Genomic DNA, 24,373 nt, shown 5'->3' with positions numbered 1-24,373 from the left:
CTTTAGTGTATCAAGCTTTCATTGAAAGTATTTACCATTTGTATTTGTATTATAATTATGTAATTGTTGTAATTATAGTTACATAGGTGCTTGGTGATATTCATACATGATGTCTTCTATTTCTTTTGTTTACAGCAAATTAAGGCGTGGGGATCAGTTTACAGATACACAATTTCTGGATTCCCCAATCTATAAAGTAAAAAATAGAAGAAGTTTTAAAAGTAAATCAAAATTTATTTGAAGAAGACAAGAGAATTGCCTTTATGAACACTACTTCTAAAATGGGTACAATTTAAAAAAAATATATATATGTTTAGCAGTATAGAGTGCTTACTGTTCTTTGGTTAGTAAAGGTCTTCCAAAGTGGAATTTCCTGGAAAGGATCCCCTATATAAGGGAGATAGAATACTTTACTGAGGAAGGCAAATACAGGTTATGCTCCACTCTTACGTTTTGCATTTCTGGTCAGTAATTTATAATCTGTTCAGAGGGTTTGCGGCACTTCTTAATTTGTAAGAAAAGTGTACATTTCAATGAGAATTAAAAATAAATCACCTTTGGGAATTTTAGTGTGAGTTGTTTGTGTTTACCAGGAGTAGAACCAGTTCTCAGTGCTGGTTGGAACAGACACAAGCATCCCAAATCTTAATAAATCTACTGAAATAGATGGAGATAGTCCTTTTTTTTTTTTTTTTTTTTTTTTTGATAGTTGACTTTTGGATTTGACAGAATCATACTGAAATTTGAACGAGGAAGTCTCAGGAATAGTAGAGAGAAGTCTAGTGTCCAGAGTATGTGCCAGAGGCAGCCAGAAAGAAAACAGCACTGCAATAGAAATTCAATAGTAAATAGGATCCAGACAAAGCAACACCTTGAGTTTCCAGTTGAGAGAGTGCTGGTGTGATGACTAATGCAACTGCATCATACCATTCAGCTATCAGGTTTTTGTCCTGCTTCCCCTCTGGGTTCTTATTAATCACTTCTGCATTCCATAATGCACTGTCAGCTGACAGTTTTCTGGCATTATCTGAATTGTAGATGCTGCCAGCTGCAGGCTCTAGCTCACAGCCCACACAACTTGTACAGATTACATTGGATAAGGTTCAGGTTCATTTTGCAACCAAGATAGCCATAGCTCATTGTTAATGAGATACAAATAAGTTAACTTCTTTTGATTATAGAAGGTGGTTCTTCACACAGTATGCAGTTATGCTGAGGAATTCCTTACTACGGGAGTAGATGTTATTAGTTTACATGGGCTTAAAAAATGATTGGGCAAATTAATGGAAGAAAAATCTATGAGGAATTACCAGAAACACCATTTCTGACACAGCATGTCCCTGAATTGTAAATTGTTGAAGGCTGGAAGACTGTTCTGGAGAAGTCTTACTATACATTTGACCAATTTTTGTACTTTTTCCAAGGGCGTTCACTGCTGAAACCTTCAGAGACCAGTTCTTTGGTTAGCTAGACCTTTGGTCTGATACCGTTTTTAAGAGGTGTAACTGATACTCTTAAATTTATATATTCCTAAAAATACCAAATCAAACTGTATTCTTTGTACTTCATTGTAGCTTCCATTGTAACCTGGGAAGGTGATGGAGAAAATAGTCCTGGAAACTGTTTCCATACATATTAAAGACAAGAAGGTGATTGGGAGTAGTTGGCATTGATTTACAACGGGGAAATCGTGCTTTATTAACCTGGTAGCCTTCTACAATGAGACAACTAGCTTGGTGGGTGAGGGGAGAGCAGTAGATGTTGTTTATCTCAACTTTAGTAAGGCTTTTGACATTATCTCTGATAACATCCCACAGACAAACTGATGAAGTATCAGGTGGGTTGAAAACTGGCTGAACCACCAGTCCCAGAGGGTTGTGATCAGCGGCACACAGTCCAGTGGGAGGCAAAACGCTAGAGCTCCTTAGGGTTTAATACTGGGGCCAGTACTGTTTAACATCTTCATTAATGACCTGTACAATGGGACAGTGCAGCCTACACAAATTTGCAGTCAATATGAAACTGGGAGGAGTGGCTGAAACACTGGATGGTTATGCTGCCGTTCAGAGGGACCTGGACAGGCTGGAGAAATGGGCCAAGAGGAATCTCATGAAGTTCAACAAGGGGAACCTACGTCCTTCTCCTGTGAGTTGCCAGAATTTCAGCTGCATATTTTGACAGAAAAAAAATGAGTCGTACGTATCAAAATGTACTCCTGGATATGGCTTTCAGATGTGTCTGTTCTACATGTAAGTTCTGAACTGTAACCATAGAGGTACAAAAGCACTATTTACAAATATTTGAGTAATACCACAACTGTTTTCTGTTGTGGGTTTTTTTTGTTGTTGTTGTTGGTTTTTGTTATATGGTCTGTAGCCCCAAGGCAGCTTCCCCAAGATCCTGTAGAACATTCCATGTATGAATTTCGAGTTATATATGCCACTAGTGAGGTAGTTTATATAGGGGACCTTTATCCCCTAAATAGAGAGCTGTGTCTAGCTGTGGTTACCAGTTCCGGAGACCATGCAAAGACTGTGACGTACAGCAATAAGGACAGCAAGATGTTTTCATATAGAACCTCACTGGAAAAAAAAAGTAGTATTCCATCAGTATGAAAATTCTTCCAATATGAAACTTGCCATACCACCCAGGCAATGTGATCTGTAGTGCAAAATAGAGCTGTTAAAATTATTATATGAGAAGTTTCAGCAAAGTTTTTTCAGCAAGTTTTCTTTCTGAAACATGCTGTGTATGTGACTACATTAGCAAGACCATTATGAAGAGGTGCAGAAATGGTTGGGAAGACACATTCTATACCGATTCAATGTTATTTAAAAAATAATTACACATAGAATATTTTTATACGTTCTTTCTTGTATTTTTTTACCAAGTTTGTAATTAATTGGGGTTTTTTAATTGATATGTTCTTGTTAGCTTCACTGTTTATTAACATCACCAACTGTGTCATGAGAAATCCACAACAAGTATCTGTTGCAATGTGTGTTCCCTGTGCTGGCATTGCAGCAGCAAAACACAGTGTTTTTTAAATAGCTTGTTTTTCTCTGTTGCCCGTGGTTTGAAATCTAGAAACAGAAGCACATGCTTCACTTTCTCAGAAAAAAGATAATATTTTTGGAGATGGTCTTAAATATTTTTTCAGTGAAGGTCCTGTTGTTCCACAGAGCCTCAGGTGTTACAAGCTAGACCCCCAGCGGTGTTCCAAATAAAAGCATGTAATTTTCAGTAAATGTATAAGGTCTAGGGGCTTTATGCCTTAGCTTTTTCTGTTCCTTTTAGTATAGATATCTTTCAAAGCAACAAAGGATAAAGAAAATGACCTGAAGATGCATCGAAGTTATTTTAAGTAACTCTGAAATCACATTGTTGTTGCTGCTGCCCTTCTTGCCTTGTTTTCTCCATCCCTACTGTTTTTGTTGCTCATGTTGATGTTCTATACACAGAGCAAATTTACTTTGTTTTTTCTAGGATGCAGTTCTTTTAATTGTTCTGCAAAATAGTCCCTTACTTTAGGTACTGCATGAATAATGTTACATTGCCTGTTGAATCTTCACTGAATCTGCTTCTTTTACCAGATCAGTTGATGTATTAGAAGCTCTTGCCAGGAAAAAGGTGTAAAAACAGCTCATGGTATTCCAGACAAAAATTAATCTGTAGCTGTCACAGGGATTAAGATTATTCTGCTGAGGGTAAGGTTTATTCAATCTAATTTTTTTTACATTTAATATTTTAGTTTACCACTAATAAAAGATTTTGATCGGTTTCAAATTTGTAGGAAAATTAGTTTTCCTATTTAGATTAAACAGGAAGAGGAAAACATTTATGATTCTATAAACCCTTGCTTGCACAAGTAGCCCTTACAAACGCTTCTAATACCTGGAAGTCACTGCCAGTTGTGTTGTGAGTGCGAATTTATGCACAATTCCCACTGGGCTTGTGATCACTACATTGCTGGATTTCATCGCACTTTAAAAAATTACCGTTGGAGATTTTTCTCCTTGGGAAAGTATTTCATCATTGGAAAGTTAACAACCGCTCACGTGGCTGACGTTGCCATTTTGCTCCGGAGGAACATACGTGTCCTTTTGCGACAGCGTGTGAGGTGTGTCTTAGTGTCCGAATATACCTTAAAAAGGATCCGGTATATAAATCGTGCCATTAGTTCGAAAGGTTAAGAACAACGGGGATGTAACTTTTTGGGGCGGGGCGGGGCGCTGGCGGCGGGGCGGGGCGGGACCGCCCCGCCCCGCCGCCAGCGCCCCGCCCCGCCCCCGGCCGCCGCAGCTGCCCGGTACCGCCTGCAGCTCCGGGTTCCGGGGCTGGGGTGCAATGCCTCTGCAAGGGGCGGCGGGGGCTGAGGAGCTGATTTTCTATGTGAATGGGCGGAAGGTAAGTGTTGCCCGGAAAGAGTGTGGAGAAAGGAGGGCTGCTGTTCCAGAAGTAACCCCGAAGGGTGTGGGCACAGATTTGGTTTCCTCAGACTTCTTCCTCATGGGAGTATAACCGAATCCTCACCCAAGCCTCCAGAAGCGTTCCTTCCCATCTCCTCCTCGCCGGGTGAGAGGCGAATCAGCCTCCAAGTATTACTTTAGCTAGCTAACAGTCTTCTGCGTACAGCAAGCGCTCTTGGAAGGGGAGAAGCGGCAGAGGAGGACAAACGTAATTACAACATCCCGTTTCAGCTAGTGCTGCTGCGTTTGGGAGGAAGATGCGTCAGAGTGAAATGGACTTTCCACTGGGTATCAAATTTGAGCAAACTACATGTTTTCATTTGTACGTGCCTGGCTTCTCCTCTTTGATGGTATCAGAGAAGAGGCATCAGATGGTATCAGATTTTCAGAGGCACAACAGAAAGTCAGCAAGACTCAGATGCCAAAATACAGACTGTTGGCCAACATAAAGATGATACTGCAAGAACAAAATTAAACTGGTTGTTGATTCAATGCAACTGGAAAGAACTAGCTGATTCTAAGCAACGGAATAAGAAATACTGTAATCAATCAAGAATGTAGGCGTTCCTATTGCTCTCTGTTGTTAATCTGTTACAGCAAGTGAAAGTTTATATAAATAAAGCTAGAAGAAAAGTGGTTCCTGCTGATAGCCGTACAAGCTTCCTCTGGTGTTCATACCAGTAGGTTGAAGTGCCAGGGAGACACTAAAATCTGCAAACCATTAATTCTTTATGCTACACTGCCTCTATTGTAGCAAAGTTCTGATGCATTTTTATTTCTAGTGTGGCTGAAGGTAGATTCCCTCAGTATGACCTTTCACTGAGCAGCAGTTATTTTTAGTAGTTGCAAGGTGCCGTAGTACTTCTTTCCTGGAAACATATCTGTCTGAAAAGGAATTTCCAGAAGGAGCGCAAATTCTCCTGTGGTCTTTGGCGATTAGTGTAGTTTTATGAGAGGGAACCAGAGAAGGATTCTCTTCTGACTTTGTGGGAATGTAGTCTGTGCCCTGAATTTTTAAAAGCCTCAGTTTCTTAGTTAAACCTTGTTTTTCATTCCTTACTGCAGATAATAGAGAAAAATGCTGATCCTGAACAAATGCTGTTGTCTTACCTGCGAAAGAGACGTATCCTTTTCTTCTCTGTTCCCTTAAGTCACTCATTTGAAAGCCTTATTCAAGCAAAATTCTCATAAATGATAAAAGGTGATTTACCAGGTTAAGGAAGTTGTGACTCCCTTAAGATAAAACAACCATATTAAATGATGTGCCTTTCTTGAGCCAAATACTCTTCAGTGCGCTGCTGTATTTTTAGCCTCGTTTCCTAAACAAACAACGTTATGCCATCAGGCGTGACATGTATGTGTCTGTCTGTGTTCCTCCCCTCTCCCCCCAGAAAGAAACCTGAGAACCTTTTTGGCCAGTACAGATAAAGCTTGACAGAATAGGAGTCTCCCAAGTTTTATAAGTGTCTCTCTCCCAGGAAAAGGGAGATCTTGTGATGAAACCCTGAGTCTGCTGGAATTTTGAGGTAATCTATTTTTTCTTATGATAAGAAGTCCAAACAGATTTCTAAACTCAAAAACCAGGTTTAATAGCAAGTAAATATGAACAACTATGTTTTTAAAACAGAAATTAAATCAAATTAGTTAGACAAGACAGAACAGAAGTTGGGAGAGCTAGAGCTCTCACCCTGCCAGGTTTGTCTTTGCAGACAAGGTTTTTTCCTCTTGTCTTGGTTTCAGTCCACAGCTCGGTGGCTTTCTGGGTTGCTACAAGTTGGGTGGCACTTGCTCTGATCTTGTCCTCTCTTCCTCCTCACCATTTCAGAGGCCTGACCGTGTGCCTGCTCTCAACTGTTCTTAGGAGTTTTCCAAAATCTACTGCACCACAAGCTTATTCCCAGTGTTCATGAAGCTGTTGCTTCATATTCTGAACACATGTGTAGGGGCTCACAGCAGGGGGCAGGGAGCAAATGTCAGGGAAAGTGATGTACCATATACTATAGAATTCACACAGGAGAGAGTTTTTATATTCATCTCAAAAGAAAGTCAAAAGATGTTTGTTACTGGTCAGTCGTAAGGAGGAGTCTGAAGCAGAATAGGTTGCTGTAGTTATGGTGCTTATGAAATTATTCTTCAGTAATTTGAACAACTTCAGACTCCATCAGACTATAAAAAGTAGAATCATTTAGGTTGGAAAAGACCCTTAAGATCATCGAGTCGAACCATTAACCTCACACTACCAAGTCCACCACTAAACCATGTCCCCAAGCACCATATCTACACATCTTTTAAATACCTCCAGGGATGGTGACTCAACTGTGTCCCTGGCAGCCTGTTCTAGTGCTTGATAACCCTTTTGGTGAAGAAATTTTTCTTAATACCCAATCTAAACCTTCCCTGGTGTAACTTGAGGCCGTTTCCTCTTGTTCTGTCACTTGCTACTTGGGAGAAGAGCCCGACACCCACCAAGTAGCTCAGGACCACCCCTGTCACTAGAGTTGTACTTCATTGGTTAAAGTGCATTGGTGAGTGAGATAATGTAATTCTGCACTGACTTGCTCTGACACGCTGAAAAATCATTTAACCTTTCTCGATCATTGTAGCCTGCTTATATAATGAGGATAAGATTAATTTGTTTTCAGGAGCTAGTTGGTTTCACCATACAGTTTAAATGTCAACTGATAGTATTCCTGCCCTCTGTTGCTTAGGTCTGTATGATGGTGTGCCGTTCCCTGAGGTGCGCCTGCCCAGCTGTGTCTGAGACCACTTTCTTAGCCAGATAGAGGAACTGATCCTTTTCACAGCAAGCCTCCACATACAGTTAAGTTAACATAGCTAGGGGGACAGCTATCTTTGGTAAAGAGACAAAAATTAATGTCAGGGAACAAAAATATAGGACAGGAATAGCTTATGCTGATGTTGCCAAACTGTTTATAGTGTGAAATGATTGCCTGAGTGAGCGTGAGGAATTTTAGCATCTTCCAGTAATGTGTTTTGTAATTGCAAGGTACAGTATAATACCTCTCTAAGCATCCTGTCACCTTTTTTTTTGATGCTAAATGCCATAGGAATCAGCACATTAGACCCCTGTTAATAACTGGAAGGCCCATTGCAAATTAACAAGTAAATAGAAGTGCAAGAAGGGAAGAAACTGTGTCCTAAAATGTATTTGCTTTATCTGACAGGTTAGGATGTCTGTGAAACGGCTCAGTAAAGCACTTTACAGTGGAAAAAGTGGTAGAGCTTTATTAGATAAGACCTTAAAGCAATACATGCATCTCAAAGCTTTACTGCAAGTGAAGAGTGCTAACCTCACGTTGACAAACTCTTTTTCTTTTGACGATTTAGTGTGAAAAGAAGAAGGCCTGTCTCCCCTTCATCATTCCTGGCTCCTGGTAGACAGTCCTCTTCCCACACCTTGTGCCAGCTGTGGAGTTCCTCAGACCTCTCTATGTATTAATTCCAGTCATTAGGCCAGCAGAAAACTAACCCAGGAAAAATGGAGGCTTTCCACTGGATTAGGGACTCAGTCGCTAATTAGTCAGCTTGTTATTAGTCAGCTTGTGAAAGGGACTGGTGAGAAAAAGACTTGGTACAAGAGGTCTTGGGTTTTGGAGCAGGTAGTGTTGGGAAGAGGAAGGACAGAGGAGGAGGAAAAAATGGTGAGTAAGGCATCTTCCTTTTGGTGGCTGTAGAACATTAAATTAACTGTTTGTCCTTTCACAGCTTCAGATTGGCCACTGTTCCAGGTTCATAGAAATGAGCACTTGTCTCATAAGTGTGATCTTTCAGATGAGATGCAAGGTTAATATCCTGACTATAAATGGACCTTCTGGGAAAAACTGGGATATTGGTTTTAGTGTTCCACTGGAACTTCAGATATATAGCTATTTTGCCCATTACACTTTTTCTCCTTTTCTTTTTTCACTTGGAAAACTATTTTTCACTTCATCTTTCTGTCCCAACTTCTCTTCCAAAATAAGTCAGAGTCAAGTTTTCTGTTTTCTTGGGAACAGGATTTTGGTCATGTCATTCCTTAGCTTCAACCTTATTTTCACTGAAAATTTTAATCCAACAGAGCAAGGAGTCTGATACATATGCTATCATACCAAACCAATTCTATGTTCCTTAGCAGTTCAGGAAAAAAAGGTGGCCTCAAGCTTTTGAGCAGAATAAAGACCAAAATGAAACCTGATAATTTTTTTTTTTTTTTTCCTTAATGACAGCGTTTTCAGTCCGTCTTACAGGAACTAAGTATGGTTGTGGAGGAGGTGGCTGTGGTGCCTGCACGGTGATGATATCAACTTATGAGCCAGCTTTGAAGCAGATACGGTATCCTTAACAGAAAATTTTGAAAACCACACAGAATTTTATGATTGCAGATACCATTTTCCGATATGAAGCTGTAAAAACAAAGTTGTAAAATCTGTACTTAATAGTAAAAGAATCCAAAGGAAGGGTCATTTTAATCCAAAAGAGAACACTGTAAAAAATACTGTTCATTCAGCTATGTTGTAAATTTGCTGAAATATCATGCTCGAATGCTTAATCTGCTCATATATGCTCACAGCTCCTATAAAGAGTCTTCTCTTTAGGAAGCATAGATTTAACACCCTTTGTACTGACAACTGGAATGAGGCTCCTACCTGCAGCTCTGTCATATGACTGATGGGAAGATAGGGCAGGCAGAAGTTTGAGTCTTACCAGCCCTTTAATACTGAACTCCCTTCCTACACCCCACCCACAAAAAGGACTTTGAAACTCAAAACCAGAGTTTCATTAAGCTAAAAACTGGAATAAGTTACTTTTAAATTGAGAAAACTCCAGTCACATTGTTAAATGGTAACATGTCATTGTCAATTTAATATTTTTTAGGTGGGGAAAAAGTAAAAATGTTCCAGTTGTTCCTTTTGACAATTGTATTACAATGGAATGCAATACAAATTAAAATCTTTAAAGTTAGTGTAAGAGTTGAAATTAAAGCAGTCAGAATGACAGTTAAAAAGGAACATTTCAATTTGTATTTGGTCTGGCTGCAACGGAGTTAATTTTCCCCATAGCAGCCCTCGTAGTGCTGTGCTTTGTATTGGTAGCTAAAAAGGTGTTGATAACACACCAGTGTTTTGGGTACTGCTCAGCAGTGCTCCCACAGCAGCAAGGCTGTCTCTCCAACACTTCCCCCCCTCACTAGTAGGCTGGGGGTGGGCAAGATCTTGGGAGGTGACATAGCCAGGACAGCTGACCCAAACCAACCAGAGGGATATTCCATAGCATTTGACTTCTGCTTGGCAGTAAAAGCTAAGAGAAAGGAGGAGGAAGCAGGGGCATTCATTATTTACGTTAGTCTTCTGGAGCAACCACTATGCTTCCCAGGAATTGCTGGACATTGCCTGTTGATGGGAAGTAGAGAATAAAATCTTTGTTTTCCTTTTGCTTCTGCGCATGGCCTTTGCTTTTGCTTTTATTAAGCTGCCTTTATCTTGACCCACAAGTGGTTTTGTGGTTTGTTTTTTTTTTTTTTCTATCACATTTTCTACCTACTCCCACCCCATTCTGCTGAGGACGGGAATGATACAGCAGCTTGGTGACATCTGGCATCCAGCCAGGGTCAAAACACCACACAACTATCGTAAAACAAAACATTTTATTGCTAATGGTGAAAAGGGTTGAAGAGCTTTCATTTTGGTATGTTGTTTCTTTTTAGAATGATATTTATTTACATCAGAATTTCCTTTGGGTCAGAAATTTGAATACAAATTTTCAGCAGTAATTCTTTACTTCCTGCAAACAACTATACCAACCCTCCCTTCCCCATCTTCCTCCTCCAAAACACACTTGACAGGTTGCTTGTGGGCAAGAGAGACAAGAGGGCAATTAGAAAAGACTGAAGTATTAAGGAAGATATAAATTCTACAGAACTGTCCTCATAGATACAGTTTTTATACTGGGGACAAGAGACACAGCTAGTAAGTGATCCCTTCTATAAAGCTTATTCTCTTCTCATTCCAAATATGATAATGACTGCTTTGTAAGTATAAACTGTCTTCATTGAGCACAAAATAATATTCATGCATCTTTATTATAGTAAAATGATATTCATGTTCTTTGTTCTCCTTTATGTTCCAAAGACATTATTCAGCAAATGCATGTTTGCTTCCCATTTGCTCCTTGTATGGTGCAGCAGTCACCACAGTGGAAGGTGTTGGAAGTACAAAAACCAGGGTTCATCCAGTTCAGGTGAGAGTACAGTATCACTGTGTAAGAGGATGACTGATTTCTTGCTTTGTATGGGCTGGCTTGAGTGGCAGTGCTTTTAGGGCATGGGAATTTCACATGATGATTATTCTCCCTGTTAAATGATAACAGACAACAACACAAGTTTCTGACGGTTGGTTGATCAAGGGTGATGAGATATGTCTCATGATTGATCTTGCTTTAATACTGACAGCCTGATCAAATAGTTGGTATGTAGGAATTGCTGGAGTGGATCAGGCATGTGCTCTGTTTGGGCTAACGACACATCGTGGACAATGCCCCTTTAGCTGATGTTGTAGTATGAATGCAAAAAAGACAGCAGTCTACTGAAGGTTAATTAGCTTCCTTAGTAAGATGTGCCTGGGCATCACATCCAAAGTAATTATTCTTATCTGAGATTGCTTAAACTGTTTTACTTAAAAAGTCTGATTTACTATGAAGACAACATTTAGTATGGCATCTCCTCTTTAAGAGAGAGTTCATTAGAATGGTGATGTAGCACTGGAAGGAGTGCTATTTGTGGTGTTTCATTTCAGGAAAGGCTTGCCAAGTGCCATGGCTCCCAGTGTGGTTTCTGTACCCCTGGAATGGTGATGTCCATATACACTTTGCTAAGAAACCACCCAGAACCGACTTCAGAGCAGATGATTGCCGCTCTGGCTGGTAAATATTGCCATTTTTTAATGTTTAGGTATGTCCTTGAACCATTTTCTTCAAACACTTTGTGTAAGTAAGTGCATGTATGTCTGTACTCTATACAAATTGTGCTTCCCAGCAGAGTTGCTGCTGCTGGATACAGACCTTGTATTCCCTGTCTTTCTTTTCTCCTGGAAAATGAAGCATGGAGCTGTGGATTGTTTCAGGGACAGGTGTTCGAAACATCCCCATATGAGTCTTTTGAAGTGCTTTAAATCAGATGTGCAAAAATGATGTCATACTGGAGAAGCAGCTGCATCTGAAGGTCTCTGGGAGCCCATTACAGCTGGAGTTGAGAATGTCGTAAGCCTCACAGGAGAGCCCCTTTGTGGTAGGAATAAAACAGTCAAATGAAGTAGAGAGATGCAGACCATCTTCACTAAGGGAAAGTGTGAGCCATTTATTGCAGGTAAAATAGCCTTCTGTCATCTGTTGTGCTCTAGAGTCACAGTGAAGCCAAAGGCATTTCCTTTTACTATGAGATGAACTTAGATGGAGGTATAATGCTAACTTCACTCACTATTTGAAATAAGTCAGGGGGAAGGAGAAAAACATTTTGAGGGAGTGAAGAATGTTGTACAATCTCTTATTCTCCTGCATACTGAGCTGTAGTCAGCATTCCCTCTAGTGCAGCTCTCAAGTATTTCATATTCCCCTTGAAACAATAGCCTTTTTCCTCAGGAGCTGTAGGGTCTTAAGTCTTGTGAGACTGATCTTTTGTGTCTTTCAGAGAGCTAACACTTCTCCTTAAGCTTCAAAAACGCAAACCTCATGACATTTTAAAGCCACATGCTTTAGAACAAAGCTTTTTCTTACTGATTTCCTTTTTTCAGGGAACTTGTGCCGCTGTACTGGATATAGGCCAATCCTAGATGCCTGTAAAACCTTCTGTAAGGTAAGAAGTAGTGATGATAGGGATACTAGATTGTGCCCACTAGTGTATATATGTATACAAACCATCAAGATTTTCATTAAGATCATCTCTTTCCTCTGTTAAGAGGCGTAGGTCCAAGTAAGGTGTATAGTGGCCTAACTTATTACAAGAATTGATTAACACAAATGGACTTGGTATCTAGCCTGGATTATGAAGAGTAATCTGAAGTAACTCCATTTATTTAACTGTGGGTCAGTAGTGGCACAAAAAAAAAGCAGAATTTGGATCGATGTTCTTAGTAATTTATCATGTAATGCAACATGTCAGAAACCTACAGTGAAAGAAATGGGAGAGTGAACAGTGGGTAAGAGAAATAATGCAGTTCGTCTATGTGTGCTCTCACAAGGTCAGCTGAATTTCACATAGTATGAGTTATTTTGTATTAAGGACTTCAACATCCAATGATTTTAAGCTATTTTTGACTATCAGTTCTTTAACATATAATCCTTCCAGTTTAGCTTATTATTAAGCTTCATCTAGAACTTTATTGAAATATAGAGACACTCTTACCGGCTTAAGCAGGCTTTAACTCATTCTCATTCTGGGCAATATTTCACTAATGGACTATTCACACTTTAGGAATCCGTTTGTTGTCAAAGGAAAGCAAATGGAAAGTGTTGCTTGGATCAGGAAGATGATCTGTTTGATGAGGAAGAGAAGGTAGGGTTTTAAGTATTTTACCTGTCCTATTTGGATATAAAACTTATAGAAAGAATATTGTGTGGCTTTTTTCTTGTAGTTAAAGTAAATGCAGTATACTCTGCCATTTTTAACCCCCGCCTTATTCACTTCACGTAATATTATTTGTAAAATAAGATATTTTATTATTCCTTGCAAGAAATTTGGAGATATTTCTAAAAATTAAGGATTCTTTGCATGTATTTGTATGAGGCAGCGATGATGTGGCAGATAGCTGGTATAAGGTAGTTTGGATCTCCACAGCTTAGATTTTAGCAGTTCTTCAAGTTCAGGAATATTAATAGTCTCCGCTCTACTGTGATCATCATATTGTGCAAGAAATTAGGGTATATGTGGAACTGTCTTAAATCAATGATCAGCGATGATCTGAACGTAACCACTCATTCTCTCAGGAATCTAACTGCTGGTTTGAATCTGAAGAATTGATACACTCTTTAAAATCAGAGTTATGATTGTAATTTTATATGAAAATATAAAATTATCCATATGAACATTTGACTTTGTTCTCAGTTTTCTTTCAATAATATCTGATCTACTTCTTTGCTTTTTGGGTACTGTAGGTTGGCATGAAACCAGCTACTTTCTTATAGTAGGACTACAGGAAGCCTGTAGTTAGTCTTTCAGTTACTTGCCTCTACACTGTCATTGTGTTAGCAGTGAACTTTGAGAAACTGTTAGGAACGCTTTCTTCACCTCAGCAGCTCCAAATGATGCATGGTAATTTAGCACCAAATCCAAATGATAATGGAATCACTAATTTTCTGCTGACTTTGGTGGGACCTTCATGGTTTGGTTTTGGTTTTGCCTTTTTTTTTTTTTTTAAGGAATTAATGAGGAGACAAAATTATTGGTATTTGTTTGTTTTCTTTCTTTTTAAGGTTTCCACCAGACTATTTTCAACAGATGAATTCCAGCCCTTAGATCCCACCCAGGAGCTTATATTTCCTCCAGAACTAATGGTAATTTTTGCTGCTTATAGACTGTTCTTCAGCTCTGTCTTTTCCTTAGTAGTCCATAATTCATAACTCATTCTGAAGTCCTGCTTAGCAGTGATTCATCAGAAGAAATCTCGTAACATTTTTATGTAAATTCAAAATTATATTCCTTTTTTTTTCCAGTAAGCTTATTGAATATTCACATACAAAAAATAATCATATTGGGAAAATGAAGTTGCAGAGTTAGGTATTAGGTGAGAAGACAAAGTAACCTAAACTGGGTTTTCAGTGCAGCACCTGAAGATACAAATGCTTCTCAGCAAACTGAATGGCAAACACTTTTTAACATTGGCAAAACAATGCAGTTTCCCCATTTTGTGGCTTATTAGTTTTGTTGGTCTTTTCTGTCAAAATGTCAGCATCAGATAGGCACCAGACTGGGGAGTGTTTAGTCCCAGTGACTGAAGTATGACAAAGATATAAGCAGCTGAAATAAGGGCACTGGAATGGAAAGTGTCAGGCATCCTTAATTATTGACAGCAGTATTTGCCCTAGAAGAACTGAAAGCTGTTTGCTTTACATTGTTAATCTATAGATTCAAAGCCAAATTCTCTGTAACAAGCTGGCTGCTTACGGAGAAAGGTTGATAACTGTGGGACAGGAGTTCTTGACCATGTATTTGTACCATCAGTAGTTCACAAGCTATTTCCAAGTGATCAGTGAACAGTGCTAGAACAGTGGGAGACATCCACATGCATGCTTAAAGGGATGCTGCTGCCAGTGTCATTGGTGTCCTCCAAGCAAGCAAAGTGTGCAAACACCTCCCTAAGTATTTTTTGTCACTTTTCTAATAATTTCAGCAATTGCAAGATCTATTCCTACATTTTTTGCTTGGGGGCTATTTGTTATCAATCTTGTTTATTAGCCCATTGGAATTAACTGAAGACATTTCACCCATGCAGTCCAGAAATTCACCACTGTGCAAAGAGCCAGTATAACAGTCCCATTTCTGCCCAGTTTTGAAGGATTAAGTATAACTGCCATTGCTTAAGAACTTCTTGAACTTTTGACTTTCAGTCTACTATTAGACCTTGCACCTGTCTATATGTCTAAATATTTAAATCTGCCATATTTCCCTGTCAGAGAATGGCTGAAAATCAACAAAAAAGAACTCTGGTTTTTCATGGGGAGCGAATGACATGGATTTCTCCTGTAAGCTTAGATGAATTACTGGATCTGAAAGCTGCCCACCCCAAAGCACCTCTTGTGGTTGGGAACACCACTGTTGGTATGTATACAGTCAGAATGGCTCCTGTTGCCATAGTTCCAGCGTGCATGGGAGGAATGCAGCTACATTTATGATTCTTTTTGCATTTTCATCCTTAAGCTTACTCTCCACTCTGTTGGAGTTGTCATTATGGAAAATGTCTTTTGTCTAAGTCTATTCCTATCTGGTAGGACCTGAGATGAATTTTAGAGGCGTGTTCCATCCAATTGTTATTGCTCCTGCAAGGATCCCGGATCTGAATGTGGTGAAATGCACGGATGATGGTCAGTAGACTTTACTTTGTTCGGAGATAGGAGATTCCTCTGCAGTAAGGGGTGCTGCTCCTTTCCATAGTGCTGAAGTGTGAAGTGCTGTGCAACTCATTCCTAAGCGTGCTTAGTTCTTTCCCAGGTCAAGGTGTCTGTGGCCACTGTCCCAGTTCTGTCTTCATGACACAGTGCAGTACTGACAAGCAATATTATCTTGGGCCCCATTAGTCATAATAGTGCAAGGGTAATTATTCTTGTAATACTGTTTCTGGTTCTAAGTCATGCAATATTTGCTTTGTGATCTCTGTACTATGCTATGCTGTATACCAGAGAGAGACCCATACAGAACCACAGAGAGAGTTAGCAACATTGCATGCTTGTCTACATTAGAAAAAAGGCTGTGATTAAACTGGCATAGCTAATATGCATTAACTAATCTTGTTCTCAGTCATAACAGCATTGATTATTGTAGATTAAAAATTTTGTACCTCAATTTATATATTTAAGATAAGCATGGGTATTTTTTTTAGTTAGACTAGGTTTTGATTTTTAAATAAATTCTATTGAAATTAAAATAACAATTAGAAATAGATTTAAACTTACTGTAATAGCCTAAATTAATTAAATATAAATTACGTTGTGCAAGTTTACTGCCAAAATTTTAAGGAAAATCAAACCCTATATCTGACAAAAGTTACTTGCTGTGTGCCTGAAGCTACTTTTTTTGAAGTGGCAGACTGTATGTGACAGTTCTGTCATTGCATTTAGAATATCTTTTTCGAAATGATTAGTCATCCAGTTCTAGTCAATGACTAGTTTGTTCGTAGCTGGAAAGTGGTTGGGAATTGAAAGGAAGCAGGGAGAATGTTTACTGCTTCTTTTAATCTATAAATAAAATGTAGTTAGGAGAAGGTGAGACTTACTAGTTCTAAAACAAGAGATATGCAGTTTAGTTTGCCAGCCAGAGATAGTATTTCCTCTCTTTAATCAGATCTAAATGCAAAACATGTTTTGATTAAATTTTTGTTTTAAATACACAAAATTTAGTATTGCTGTACTCAATTAATAAAAAGCCATTTAAAAATTATGTCTTTTGATTTATATTTTTGATTGAATTCCAGTGTTCATTCAAAACATTCATACATTACATAAATAAAGTCTATTAATAATTTTTAATAGAAAGGCACTATTTACCATTTTATAATACTGAAATTTTTATAAAGCGTAATCTTAAAAAAATGTATAACTAATAACTACTCAAATAAATGCATATAGTTATAGTTTGTCTTTCTAGTGGGAAAAAGAATGCCATATTTAGTGTTAGGACTGTTTGGCTTTTTTGCAAATACTATCTACCCATACCTTAGGAGAATAACTAGAATGTACATACGCAAAGCAAGATCAAATTATGATAAAAATCATGTTTAAAAATAGGAAGACCCTGTTGAAAGGATTTTGAAGCTGACTCACCTTTGTGTGAAAAATCACCTAAACATTTACTCAGTCAAGGCTGAATACTCCCAATCAGGGAAGCGGTTGGAATGGGCAGCTGGAAGCAGAGAAGGGATTTCTCTTTTAGTAGAAATGGTGAGCTATTAGCTCAATTTCATAATTTCATGAAATTTTACCCTTCAGCATCCTGAAATGAAAGGTCACAGTACCTTTAATATGCAAAGGCCCTCTCCTTGTATCTGCCTGTATTCCACATGAGCAGTCCTAGCTCTGCAGTCTGAACATAGTTTAAAACCCAGGCAATAGCACTTTCATAATCTTTTGGTTACAGGATTAACTCTGGGAGCTGCCTGCAGTCTATCTCTGGTGAAAGACATCTTGACAAATGCTATCTCAGAGTTCCCTGAAGAGAAGACAAAGGTTTTCTGTGCTGTCTTGCAGCAATTAAGAACTCTGGGTGGAGAACAGATAAGAAATGTTGCTGTATGTTGTGCATTACTTGCAATAACAATTGTAACAGATTGTAACAAATGTGAAATTGCTCCTGACTGCATGTAAAACTTGCATTTTTAATTCTGTTTTTAGTAGTGAATTTTCTATCAATACATCTTTTTTGAGCTTTTGATATGTATAAATTTATGGATAGTCTGTATGTTATATTGTCACTTAACATAAAAATGTGAAGGTGATGGAGAAAGGTGACATAAATTGCTTTTTTTCAAGTCATTAGGTGGAAACATCGTAAGTAGAAAATCAACGTCAGACTTGAATCCTGTTCTGGCAGCCAGCAACTGTATACTCAATCTGGCTTCAAGAGGTAAGTGGAGATAGCCTGTCTCTCCAGTAGTGCCAGAGGTACAGGTTCCTATTGTATGAGGAGAGGGGAAATAACAACAGGTGATCATGTCTGCAAGAGAAGCAATTTGCAAACGAAGAACATGTCAAAGATACTCATATCAAGGGTAAGCATTCAGACCAACCAGATCACATGTACTTCTGTGGGCAGTGAATTACTATAAGCACTCATAAAACCTCACAATTTGAGTAGCTGTATACTACCTCCCCACCTCCCTGCTAGTTTGTTTCTGTAATTGGTGCTTTGCCCGGTTTTTAAAATCACCCTCTGTCCCTTAGAAGAACTCTGGCGTCTTGTTCCTCACAGATACTTACTTCTGATACATGAGCCACTAGTCCAGTCCCTTTTTCCATGCCCATTTCCTCAGTTTCCTTCCATCACTGTATATATACTCCCCTCTACCTGCTCTTTTTCTTGTGCGCTACCTTACCATTGGAAGGGTGATGAAACTATTGGTAAACATGAGCTATCTGGTGGCCTTGAATTGCATGCTCTCCGTTCTAGATGGCTTATGTCCTTTTTGCCCTTGATCCAGACAGGGTGCATGTTGCCATTTCAGACCCTGTAATACCCCACTCAACACCCTGAAATACACGTTCTTTAAGGGATTGTTTGTGAGCGAGGATTTCTTGGAACAGATACACAAAAACTTATGCTGTGTGATTTCCATGACTACTTCCTGCATAGTTTGGCATTGAGAGGAAAAATACCTGTCAGAATGTTGTTCTGACAAGTGAAACTACAAACTTTTGCATCTTCTTAACAATTCTAATGATGTGCCTACTTATCTGAGTGATGAATAGGATCACCGATTGATATCTCTTTCTGTTAACCTGGTAGAACTTTACTGCTGGGAGAGGGTTTTAGGCATTTTCACAGGTTTTAACATATTTCTTTACCAAATGGTAGTCAGTGAAACATAGGAAAAGTGGATTGTTCAGGAAAAGGAGGTTGCAGAAACATTTTTAGTTCTTAATATTTATCTTAGATCATAGTGTAAGAGAAAATGCACCTTCCTAGATCCTGGCGGGCTCACAGGTGGGACTGGACAATAATCTTTATGTAAATCAAGTGTATTCTGGATGAAAGTGCAAAGGCAAAAATCCAGAAACACCAGTACTGCTGTTCTCAACAGTGTTATTTTTCAGATTCACACTTCAGCAAAATAAAATTCCTTTACTAAAGTTTTGCTGTCACACTAGTTATATTTGGGGAATGAAATTTTAATGCTAAATGATATTCTAGGATGAACAGGTTACAGTGTTATCATCACACGTAACATGAAAAACATGAAGAAAATAATCTTGCTGTAAAGCAGCCAGTCTTGAAGTATCATGCTCACTGAATGCGAGTGGAGTATTTTAATATATGAACCCTTTAAAAATGGCACAGAAGATTATCTCTGGTTATAGAAAGTCTTGGGATAGGTCAGGGCTACTGCAAGATAAATATTTTCTAGTAATAAGAAATAATTTATTTAAAAATGCATTGGGCCCCTTAGGTAGCATGTGAAAAGTACAAAGGACACAGAAGACTAGTAAAAAATACACTTTGACTTCATCTGTCAAACACACATGGTTAAATTCCACACTGGTGAATCACTGTGGATTTCCATCTGTTCAATATTTATGCCTCTGTGTTCTTGCAGAATGACAATGCTACTTGACAGTTGTGTTACTGGTACAGTTGCAGTCCTATCAACAAAACTCTTTGAAGCAATGGAGCTTGTTTAATTAATAGAATCAATTATATGTGTTAAAATGTTGCATTTCCAGAAGGCTTGCTGGCTTAACTGTGTAGTGATATTGGCAAACCCAATATAGCATAGATGAAATTTAAGTGTTCAAAGGGCTCTTACAGATTTAGGTTCCTTGCAGAATTTTATCCTCTTCCCTTTTGAAAATCCCATCTTCAGTAGTATCTATCATAGAATGACAAACACAGTCACTTTTAGTATAATCTGCCAAAAAGAGAAGGGAAAAGGCAATAGCATTTATTCCCTTCTGGACTCCTAGACATGTTCAGAATCTCAGAACCAAAAAAACCCAAAAAACCAAACACACACTCCCCCCCAGTTTTTGTTTTTTTTTTTCTTTTTCAGTTCTCTCTCATTCAGTTTTCTTCCTCATTCTGTATGTTTTAGAAGGAAAGGTAGTGATGACAGCAGCTGCAGAGATTTGGAACAGATTGACAGGAGAGGAGATGGGATCATCGTGGCAGTATCAGAAGGGAGGGTTATGGAATGGGGATTGATCTCTGGGCACTTTCTTAGGACTCTGGTGTTATGATACTATGGAAGGTGGAGCAGTCGTTTGTATTTATAGAGCATACCGCTGATAACTTGTTATGTAAACTCTGCAGTTAGTGTTTACTCAGGAAGGCTGCAGGTATTTCTTGCCCATTAAAATATGATTGATGTATGTTAATTGCACAATTGTACAGAAGTTTCTGGTTTTGGTTTTTTTTTTTTAGGAAGAAAGCGACAGATTCCTTTGAGTGGTATTTTTGCAGATGGAGTTGGTAACAATAGCATTATGCCAGAAGAGATCTTAGTCTCTGTCCATATTCCCCATTCTAGGAAGGTAAGTTACTAGTTTGTTTAGATTTGCTTTATGCAGAGTTAAAGACTATTAAATAAAGAGCAGGAGTGGGCATAATCCCTATGTTTAAAGTAACACTATTACTGCTCACTTTCTGAATTCCTTACATTTGATCTTGTCAGTGCCACACTATCTCCCAGTTTCAGCCAAAAAACACAACTCAGCAGGTAGTTGGTGATATATAAAGAGTGATATTCAGACAAAAGTTTACCCTAAAATGATGAGGGCAATAGCAATTGTCTAGACCCCCTACAGAAAGGGGTCTTGGACAAGCTGCCATAGTCCTCACCAAAGCAGGCTGCTCACCTGTGATATGGTTGGCATCAAGCAGGTAAAGCATTGTCATCTCTTGAGGATTTTTCTTAAAATGAGATAAGATTGGACATGTGCGTGGTTCTTCCATAAATGTCGCTAAACTGAATGATAGTCTTTAACTGGTATTGTGTTTTCAAGAGTGGATATGGGATCTTTTAAGAGAATTATGGGTCATGTTATCTGAGTACTGAAGTTTGGCAATACTTTAAAGCCTCTAAGCTTTTGGTCTTGTTGTAAGTGCAACTCCATTCCACAAGATCCCTGTATTCCAATTTTCTACCATGAAAAAGTCTAGGTCATCTGAACTGTGTAGATGATGGAGGCTTGCGTATGGGCTGCTAGAAATCAAAGATGGTAAAGCTACTGAAAGGTCAAGAGAAGGAAGTGTATGGTATTGAACGCTCAGGAAGTTGAGTTTGTGCTCTTCATTTTTTATTCTCTTGCTTCACGTAGTGCAATAGCAAGTTCTGCTTTCAGGTGCTTACATGTCTGCAGGTTACCCATTTCTGTCTGGTCTTGCTCAGGGGGAGTATATCTCTGCATTTCGACAAGCACCAAGACGGGAAAATGCTCTCCCAATAACCAATGCTGGAATGAGAGTCCTTTTTGAAGAAGGTACAGACGTAATAAAGGATTTAAGCATTTTCTATGGAGGTGTTGCCTTGACCACAATCTGTGCAAAACAAACCTGTTGGACGCTTATCGGAAGGTACAATTTCTCTGCCTTCTCTATATCTGAAAAAAGGGACTTTGAGAGCTTGGGTGTACTTCCTTGGAGCATGAAAGTACAGAAGCATTTCACTTGCCTGGCTGATGCCACGTTATGTTCAAGTGAATGGTCTGGTCAAACCTTAATGATGACTTTTCAGGATTGTTACATTTTGGAGTCTGCATATGGGTGCAACTCTGGTGTGAAGTATGCAGAGAGATATGAGATATGACTGTGAAATAGGTGGATGAGGTATACATAGTCAGTTGTGCACCTGAACCCAAGTTTTGGTAAATGATGCTGTATCCCGTAGGTTTGATAATCCCCTAGTATCAGTGTTCTTGAGTCCTTCAGTTTGGCTCTCATAGATACAAAGTTTGAGAACTTCAGATGTGCCCAATAAACTTAGGAGCACAAGTCAAGCCTTAACCTTTTCAATATCTCTTCATCTACAAAAGCCTAATAAACTCTGAAGTTAATCCCTGATGTCTCCTCCCACTTTGCACCATCTTTCCAAGGTTTGGAGGAAAAAAATTACAAATAATTCAAGCAATATAAAACCATTTATCTAAACGGAGTCCCACTGCACTCTTTTACCAATTAACAAGCAGCTGTTTCACTAGTTGAAGTATTCATTATCTTTTGCTCCTTTACATAATGAAATTTATTCTAACAGATTTATATTTTGATATCTAGGATTGTGTAACTATGGAGAATTAACTGTGTTGAGATGCTTCAAGGAGACAGCCTTTTCAGAAAATGTAACAACTCTCCAGCAGTAATCAGATCCCTTGAAAGCATGTACAGTTTGCATCAATATTGTTATCCACTTTTCCTTAAAGACAGGACAATAACTGCAGGATAGTGATAATCTGTAAGACTGTTAAATCAGCTTTAAAGCTGTAACAGCTTTTATTTATTTATTTATTTATTTATTTTTAAAAGGCTGGCATATCACTCAATTCCATTGACTTAAGGGATCTCACTGCTCTGAGTAACATTGACCTACACTGTTTTCAAAATTGCAGGCCATTATTAGAATCAATATTTTGGCTTCATTGTGAGCAGGATTATGCCTGTGGTCCATGGTACAAATGTATTACTGCAATTTGGTTTTTTGGGGTTTTTTTTTTTTTTTTGAGTCCTGGTCTGATTGTATCTATTATTCTTCCTGACAGACACTGGAATGAACAAATGCTGGATGAAGCTTGCAGACTAGTTCTTAAGGAAATTGCTCGTCCAGACTCAGCCAGTGGTGAAAAAGTAGACTATAAGAAAACTTTGATAGTCAGTTTCTTCTACAGATTTTTCCTGGAAGTATTGCAGTCATTAAAGACAATGGTAAAATAGTTCTCCATGTCTGCTTTTGTGCAAGCAAATGAAAGGGTTTTTTCTATCTGTTGATGCTTGCAATTTGTACAATGTGCTAAATATTGTCTTTGGCGTTCAGATCTACAGAATGTAACACCAAAGAGATTGATGGAGAGATGCCCATTTAACTTTTAGGTGCTCAGATATCTTTACCTTGGACATTAGGCTTTAAAAAAAATTGAGCAATGTTAATGCAAGAATATATCAGTATTGAGCTCCCAGGCCCAAAGAAAACATGCATGAGGTCTTACTCCATCTGTCTGTAGTTCAAAACATAAACAGGCAGAATAGGAATAAAGGCTTTGGAAAGCAACTGTAGCTGCTAAATCAACCCTCCTTCTTGTATGAGTTGTTGTCTGGGAGAGGAGGACTCTAAAATGTCAGTTCCCAATACATTCTAGATGTAATTTACTTATTTTTGTCTTAAATCTGTTCTTATGAGGAAAAATATCCCTTTTGCCTTTTTTTTTCCTGTGTTACCTTGAGCTCTTTCCTCTGAATTACCATTGCTAGATAATTTACTGTTACCAGGAGTGATTCTGTGCCAATTTTGATCAGACCCCAGAACAAAGCTCTTCTGACTATCCCTGCTTTATGTTGCTTACCTTAAACAAGCATATTTGTTGAATCCAATATATTTTAAAATATCATTTAGTGAAATCTCAAAACTCTACATTGTTTTAGAATTGTTATTTTAGAGCCTTTCAGCTTGTGAGAGTCTTGAAGGAATTTCCTGTATAAAGAGTTTGTATCTGGTGATTTTCGTTGTTAGCTTTTTTTTAATTGGAGTGTTCAAAAGCTGAGTTTTAGTCGTAATTCACTCCCCTTTCAGGATCCCTGCCACTCTCCAGGCATACCTGTGGAATACCGGAGTGTCCTACAAGATTTCAAAACCAAAATGCCCCAGAGCATCCAAATATACCAGGCAAGTGATTTTATTCCAAGATTGTTCTGTGCTTTGTAAGACTTGGTAAAAAGTCGTGGTTCAAGCATGACTCTTGCTGTGAAGCTCAGGTGCAAATTTTCCAAAGGATTGAAGGCAACAGGCTCTTCGTGGTTGATTTTAACTGTATCTCAATTAGAAAAACCTTGTCTGTAAAAATAGACTCATATGGGTATACTCACTTCTTCTAAACAGTTCTCAAAAGATAAATATGCTGAACGAACCGTTGTCAGACTGCTTAAACTTGGTATATTGCACTGTGCAACCCAATTGGAAAAAAATTAGAAGAAAATAAAAAAGATTGAAAAGACCAAGTCTGTAGCTATCACTATAGTGTTCTTGTCTCGAGATACACTTTTCTTAAGATCTCAGAGGGCTCTTAGGTCTTACTGTAGATTTAGGTATCAAGATGGAGTTTGTGATGGCAATCTGATCAAATTAACAAGAGTATTCAAGGGAGGTCAGCAGTAGAGGGCAGCAAAGAACACCTTTCGGATTTTCTGAGCTCACCCTTGTGACTAGTTCATGGTGGGAACTCCTGCAAGGATTTTTGATATTTTGATACCCTCAATACACAAGTAAAAATACAAAGTTTTTGAAAAC

At 38.5% G+C, this 24,373-nt stretch overlaps 1 protein-coding gene across 1 annotated transcript in view; it reads left to right on the top strand.

Annotated features, from left to right (window-relative positions):
- The first annotated feature begins 4,347 nt into the window (after positions 1-4,347).
- The window catches only part of AOX1 (aldehyde oxidase 1), a 46,891-nt gene continuing 26,865 nt past the window's right edge, over positions 4,348-24,373 (top strand). Inside the window, exons 1-16 of the mRNA XM_075711695.1 lie at positions 4,348-4,407; positions 5,535-5,592; positions 8,705-8,801; positions 10,598-10,706; positions 11,261-11,387; positions 12,254-12,315; positions 12,934-13,014; positions 13,932-14,012; positions 15,132-15,276; positions 15,447-15,539; positions 17,308-17,459; positions 17,700-17,793; positions 20,305-20,414; positions 21,272-21,456; positions 22,635-22,797; positions 23,660-23,752. Of these exons, the coding sequence (XP_075567810.1) occupies positions 4,348-4,407; positions 5,535-5,592; positions 8,705-8,801; positions 10,598-10,706; positions 11,261-11,387; positions 12,254-12,315; positions 12,934-13,014; positions 13,932-14,012; positions 15,132-15,276; positions 15,447-15,539; positions 17,308-17,459; positions 17,700-17,793; positions 20,305-20,414; positions 21,272-21,456; positions 22,635-22,797; positions 23,660-23,752 (1,710 nt within the window). The remainder of the gene's footprint in view (positions 4,408-5,534; positions 5,593-8,704; positions 8,802-10,597; positions 10,707-11,260; positions 11,388-12,253; positions 12,316-12,933; positions 13,015-13,931; positions 14,013-15,131; positions 15,277-15,446; positions 15,540-17,307; positions 17,460-17,699; positions 17,794-20,304; positions 20,415-21,271; positions 21,457-22,634; positions 22,798-23,659; positions 23,753-24,373) is intronic.

This window comes from Pelecanus crispus, chromosome 5 (assembly GCF_030463565.1).
Source record: "Pelecanus crispus isolate bPelCri1 chromosome 5, bPelCri1.pri, whole genome shotgun sequence".
In the NCBI taxonomy this organism is placed as follows: domain Eukaryota; kingdom Metazoa; phylum Chordata; class Aves; order Pelecaniformes; family Pelecanidae; genus Pelecanus; species Pelecanus crispus.
The sequence above is the reverse complement of the archived record's forward strand: the minus strand, read 5'-3'. Positions and strand labels throughout refer to the sequence as shown.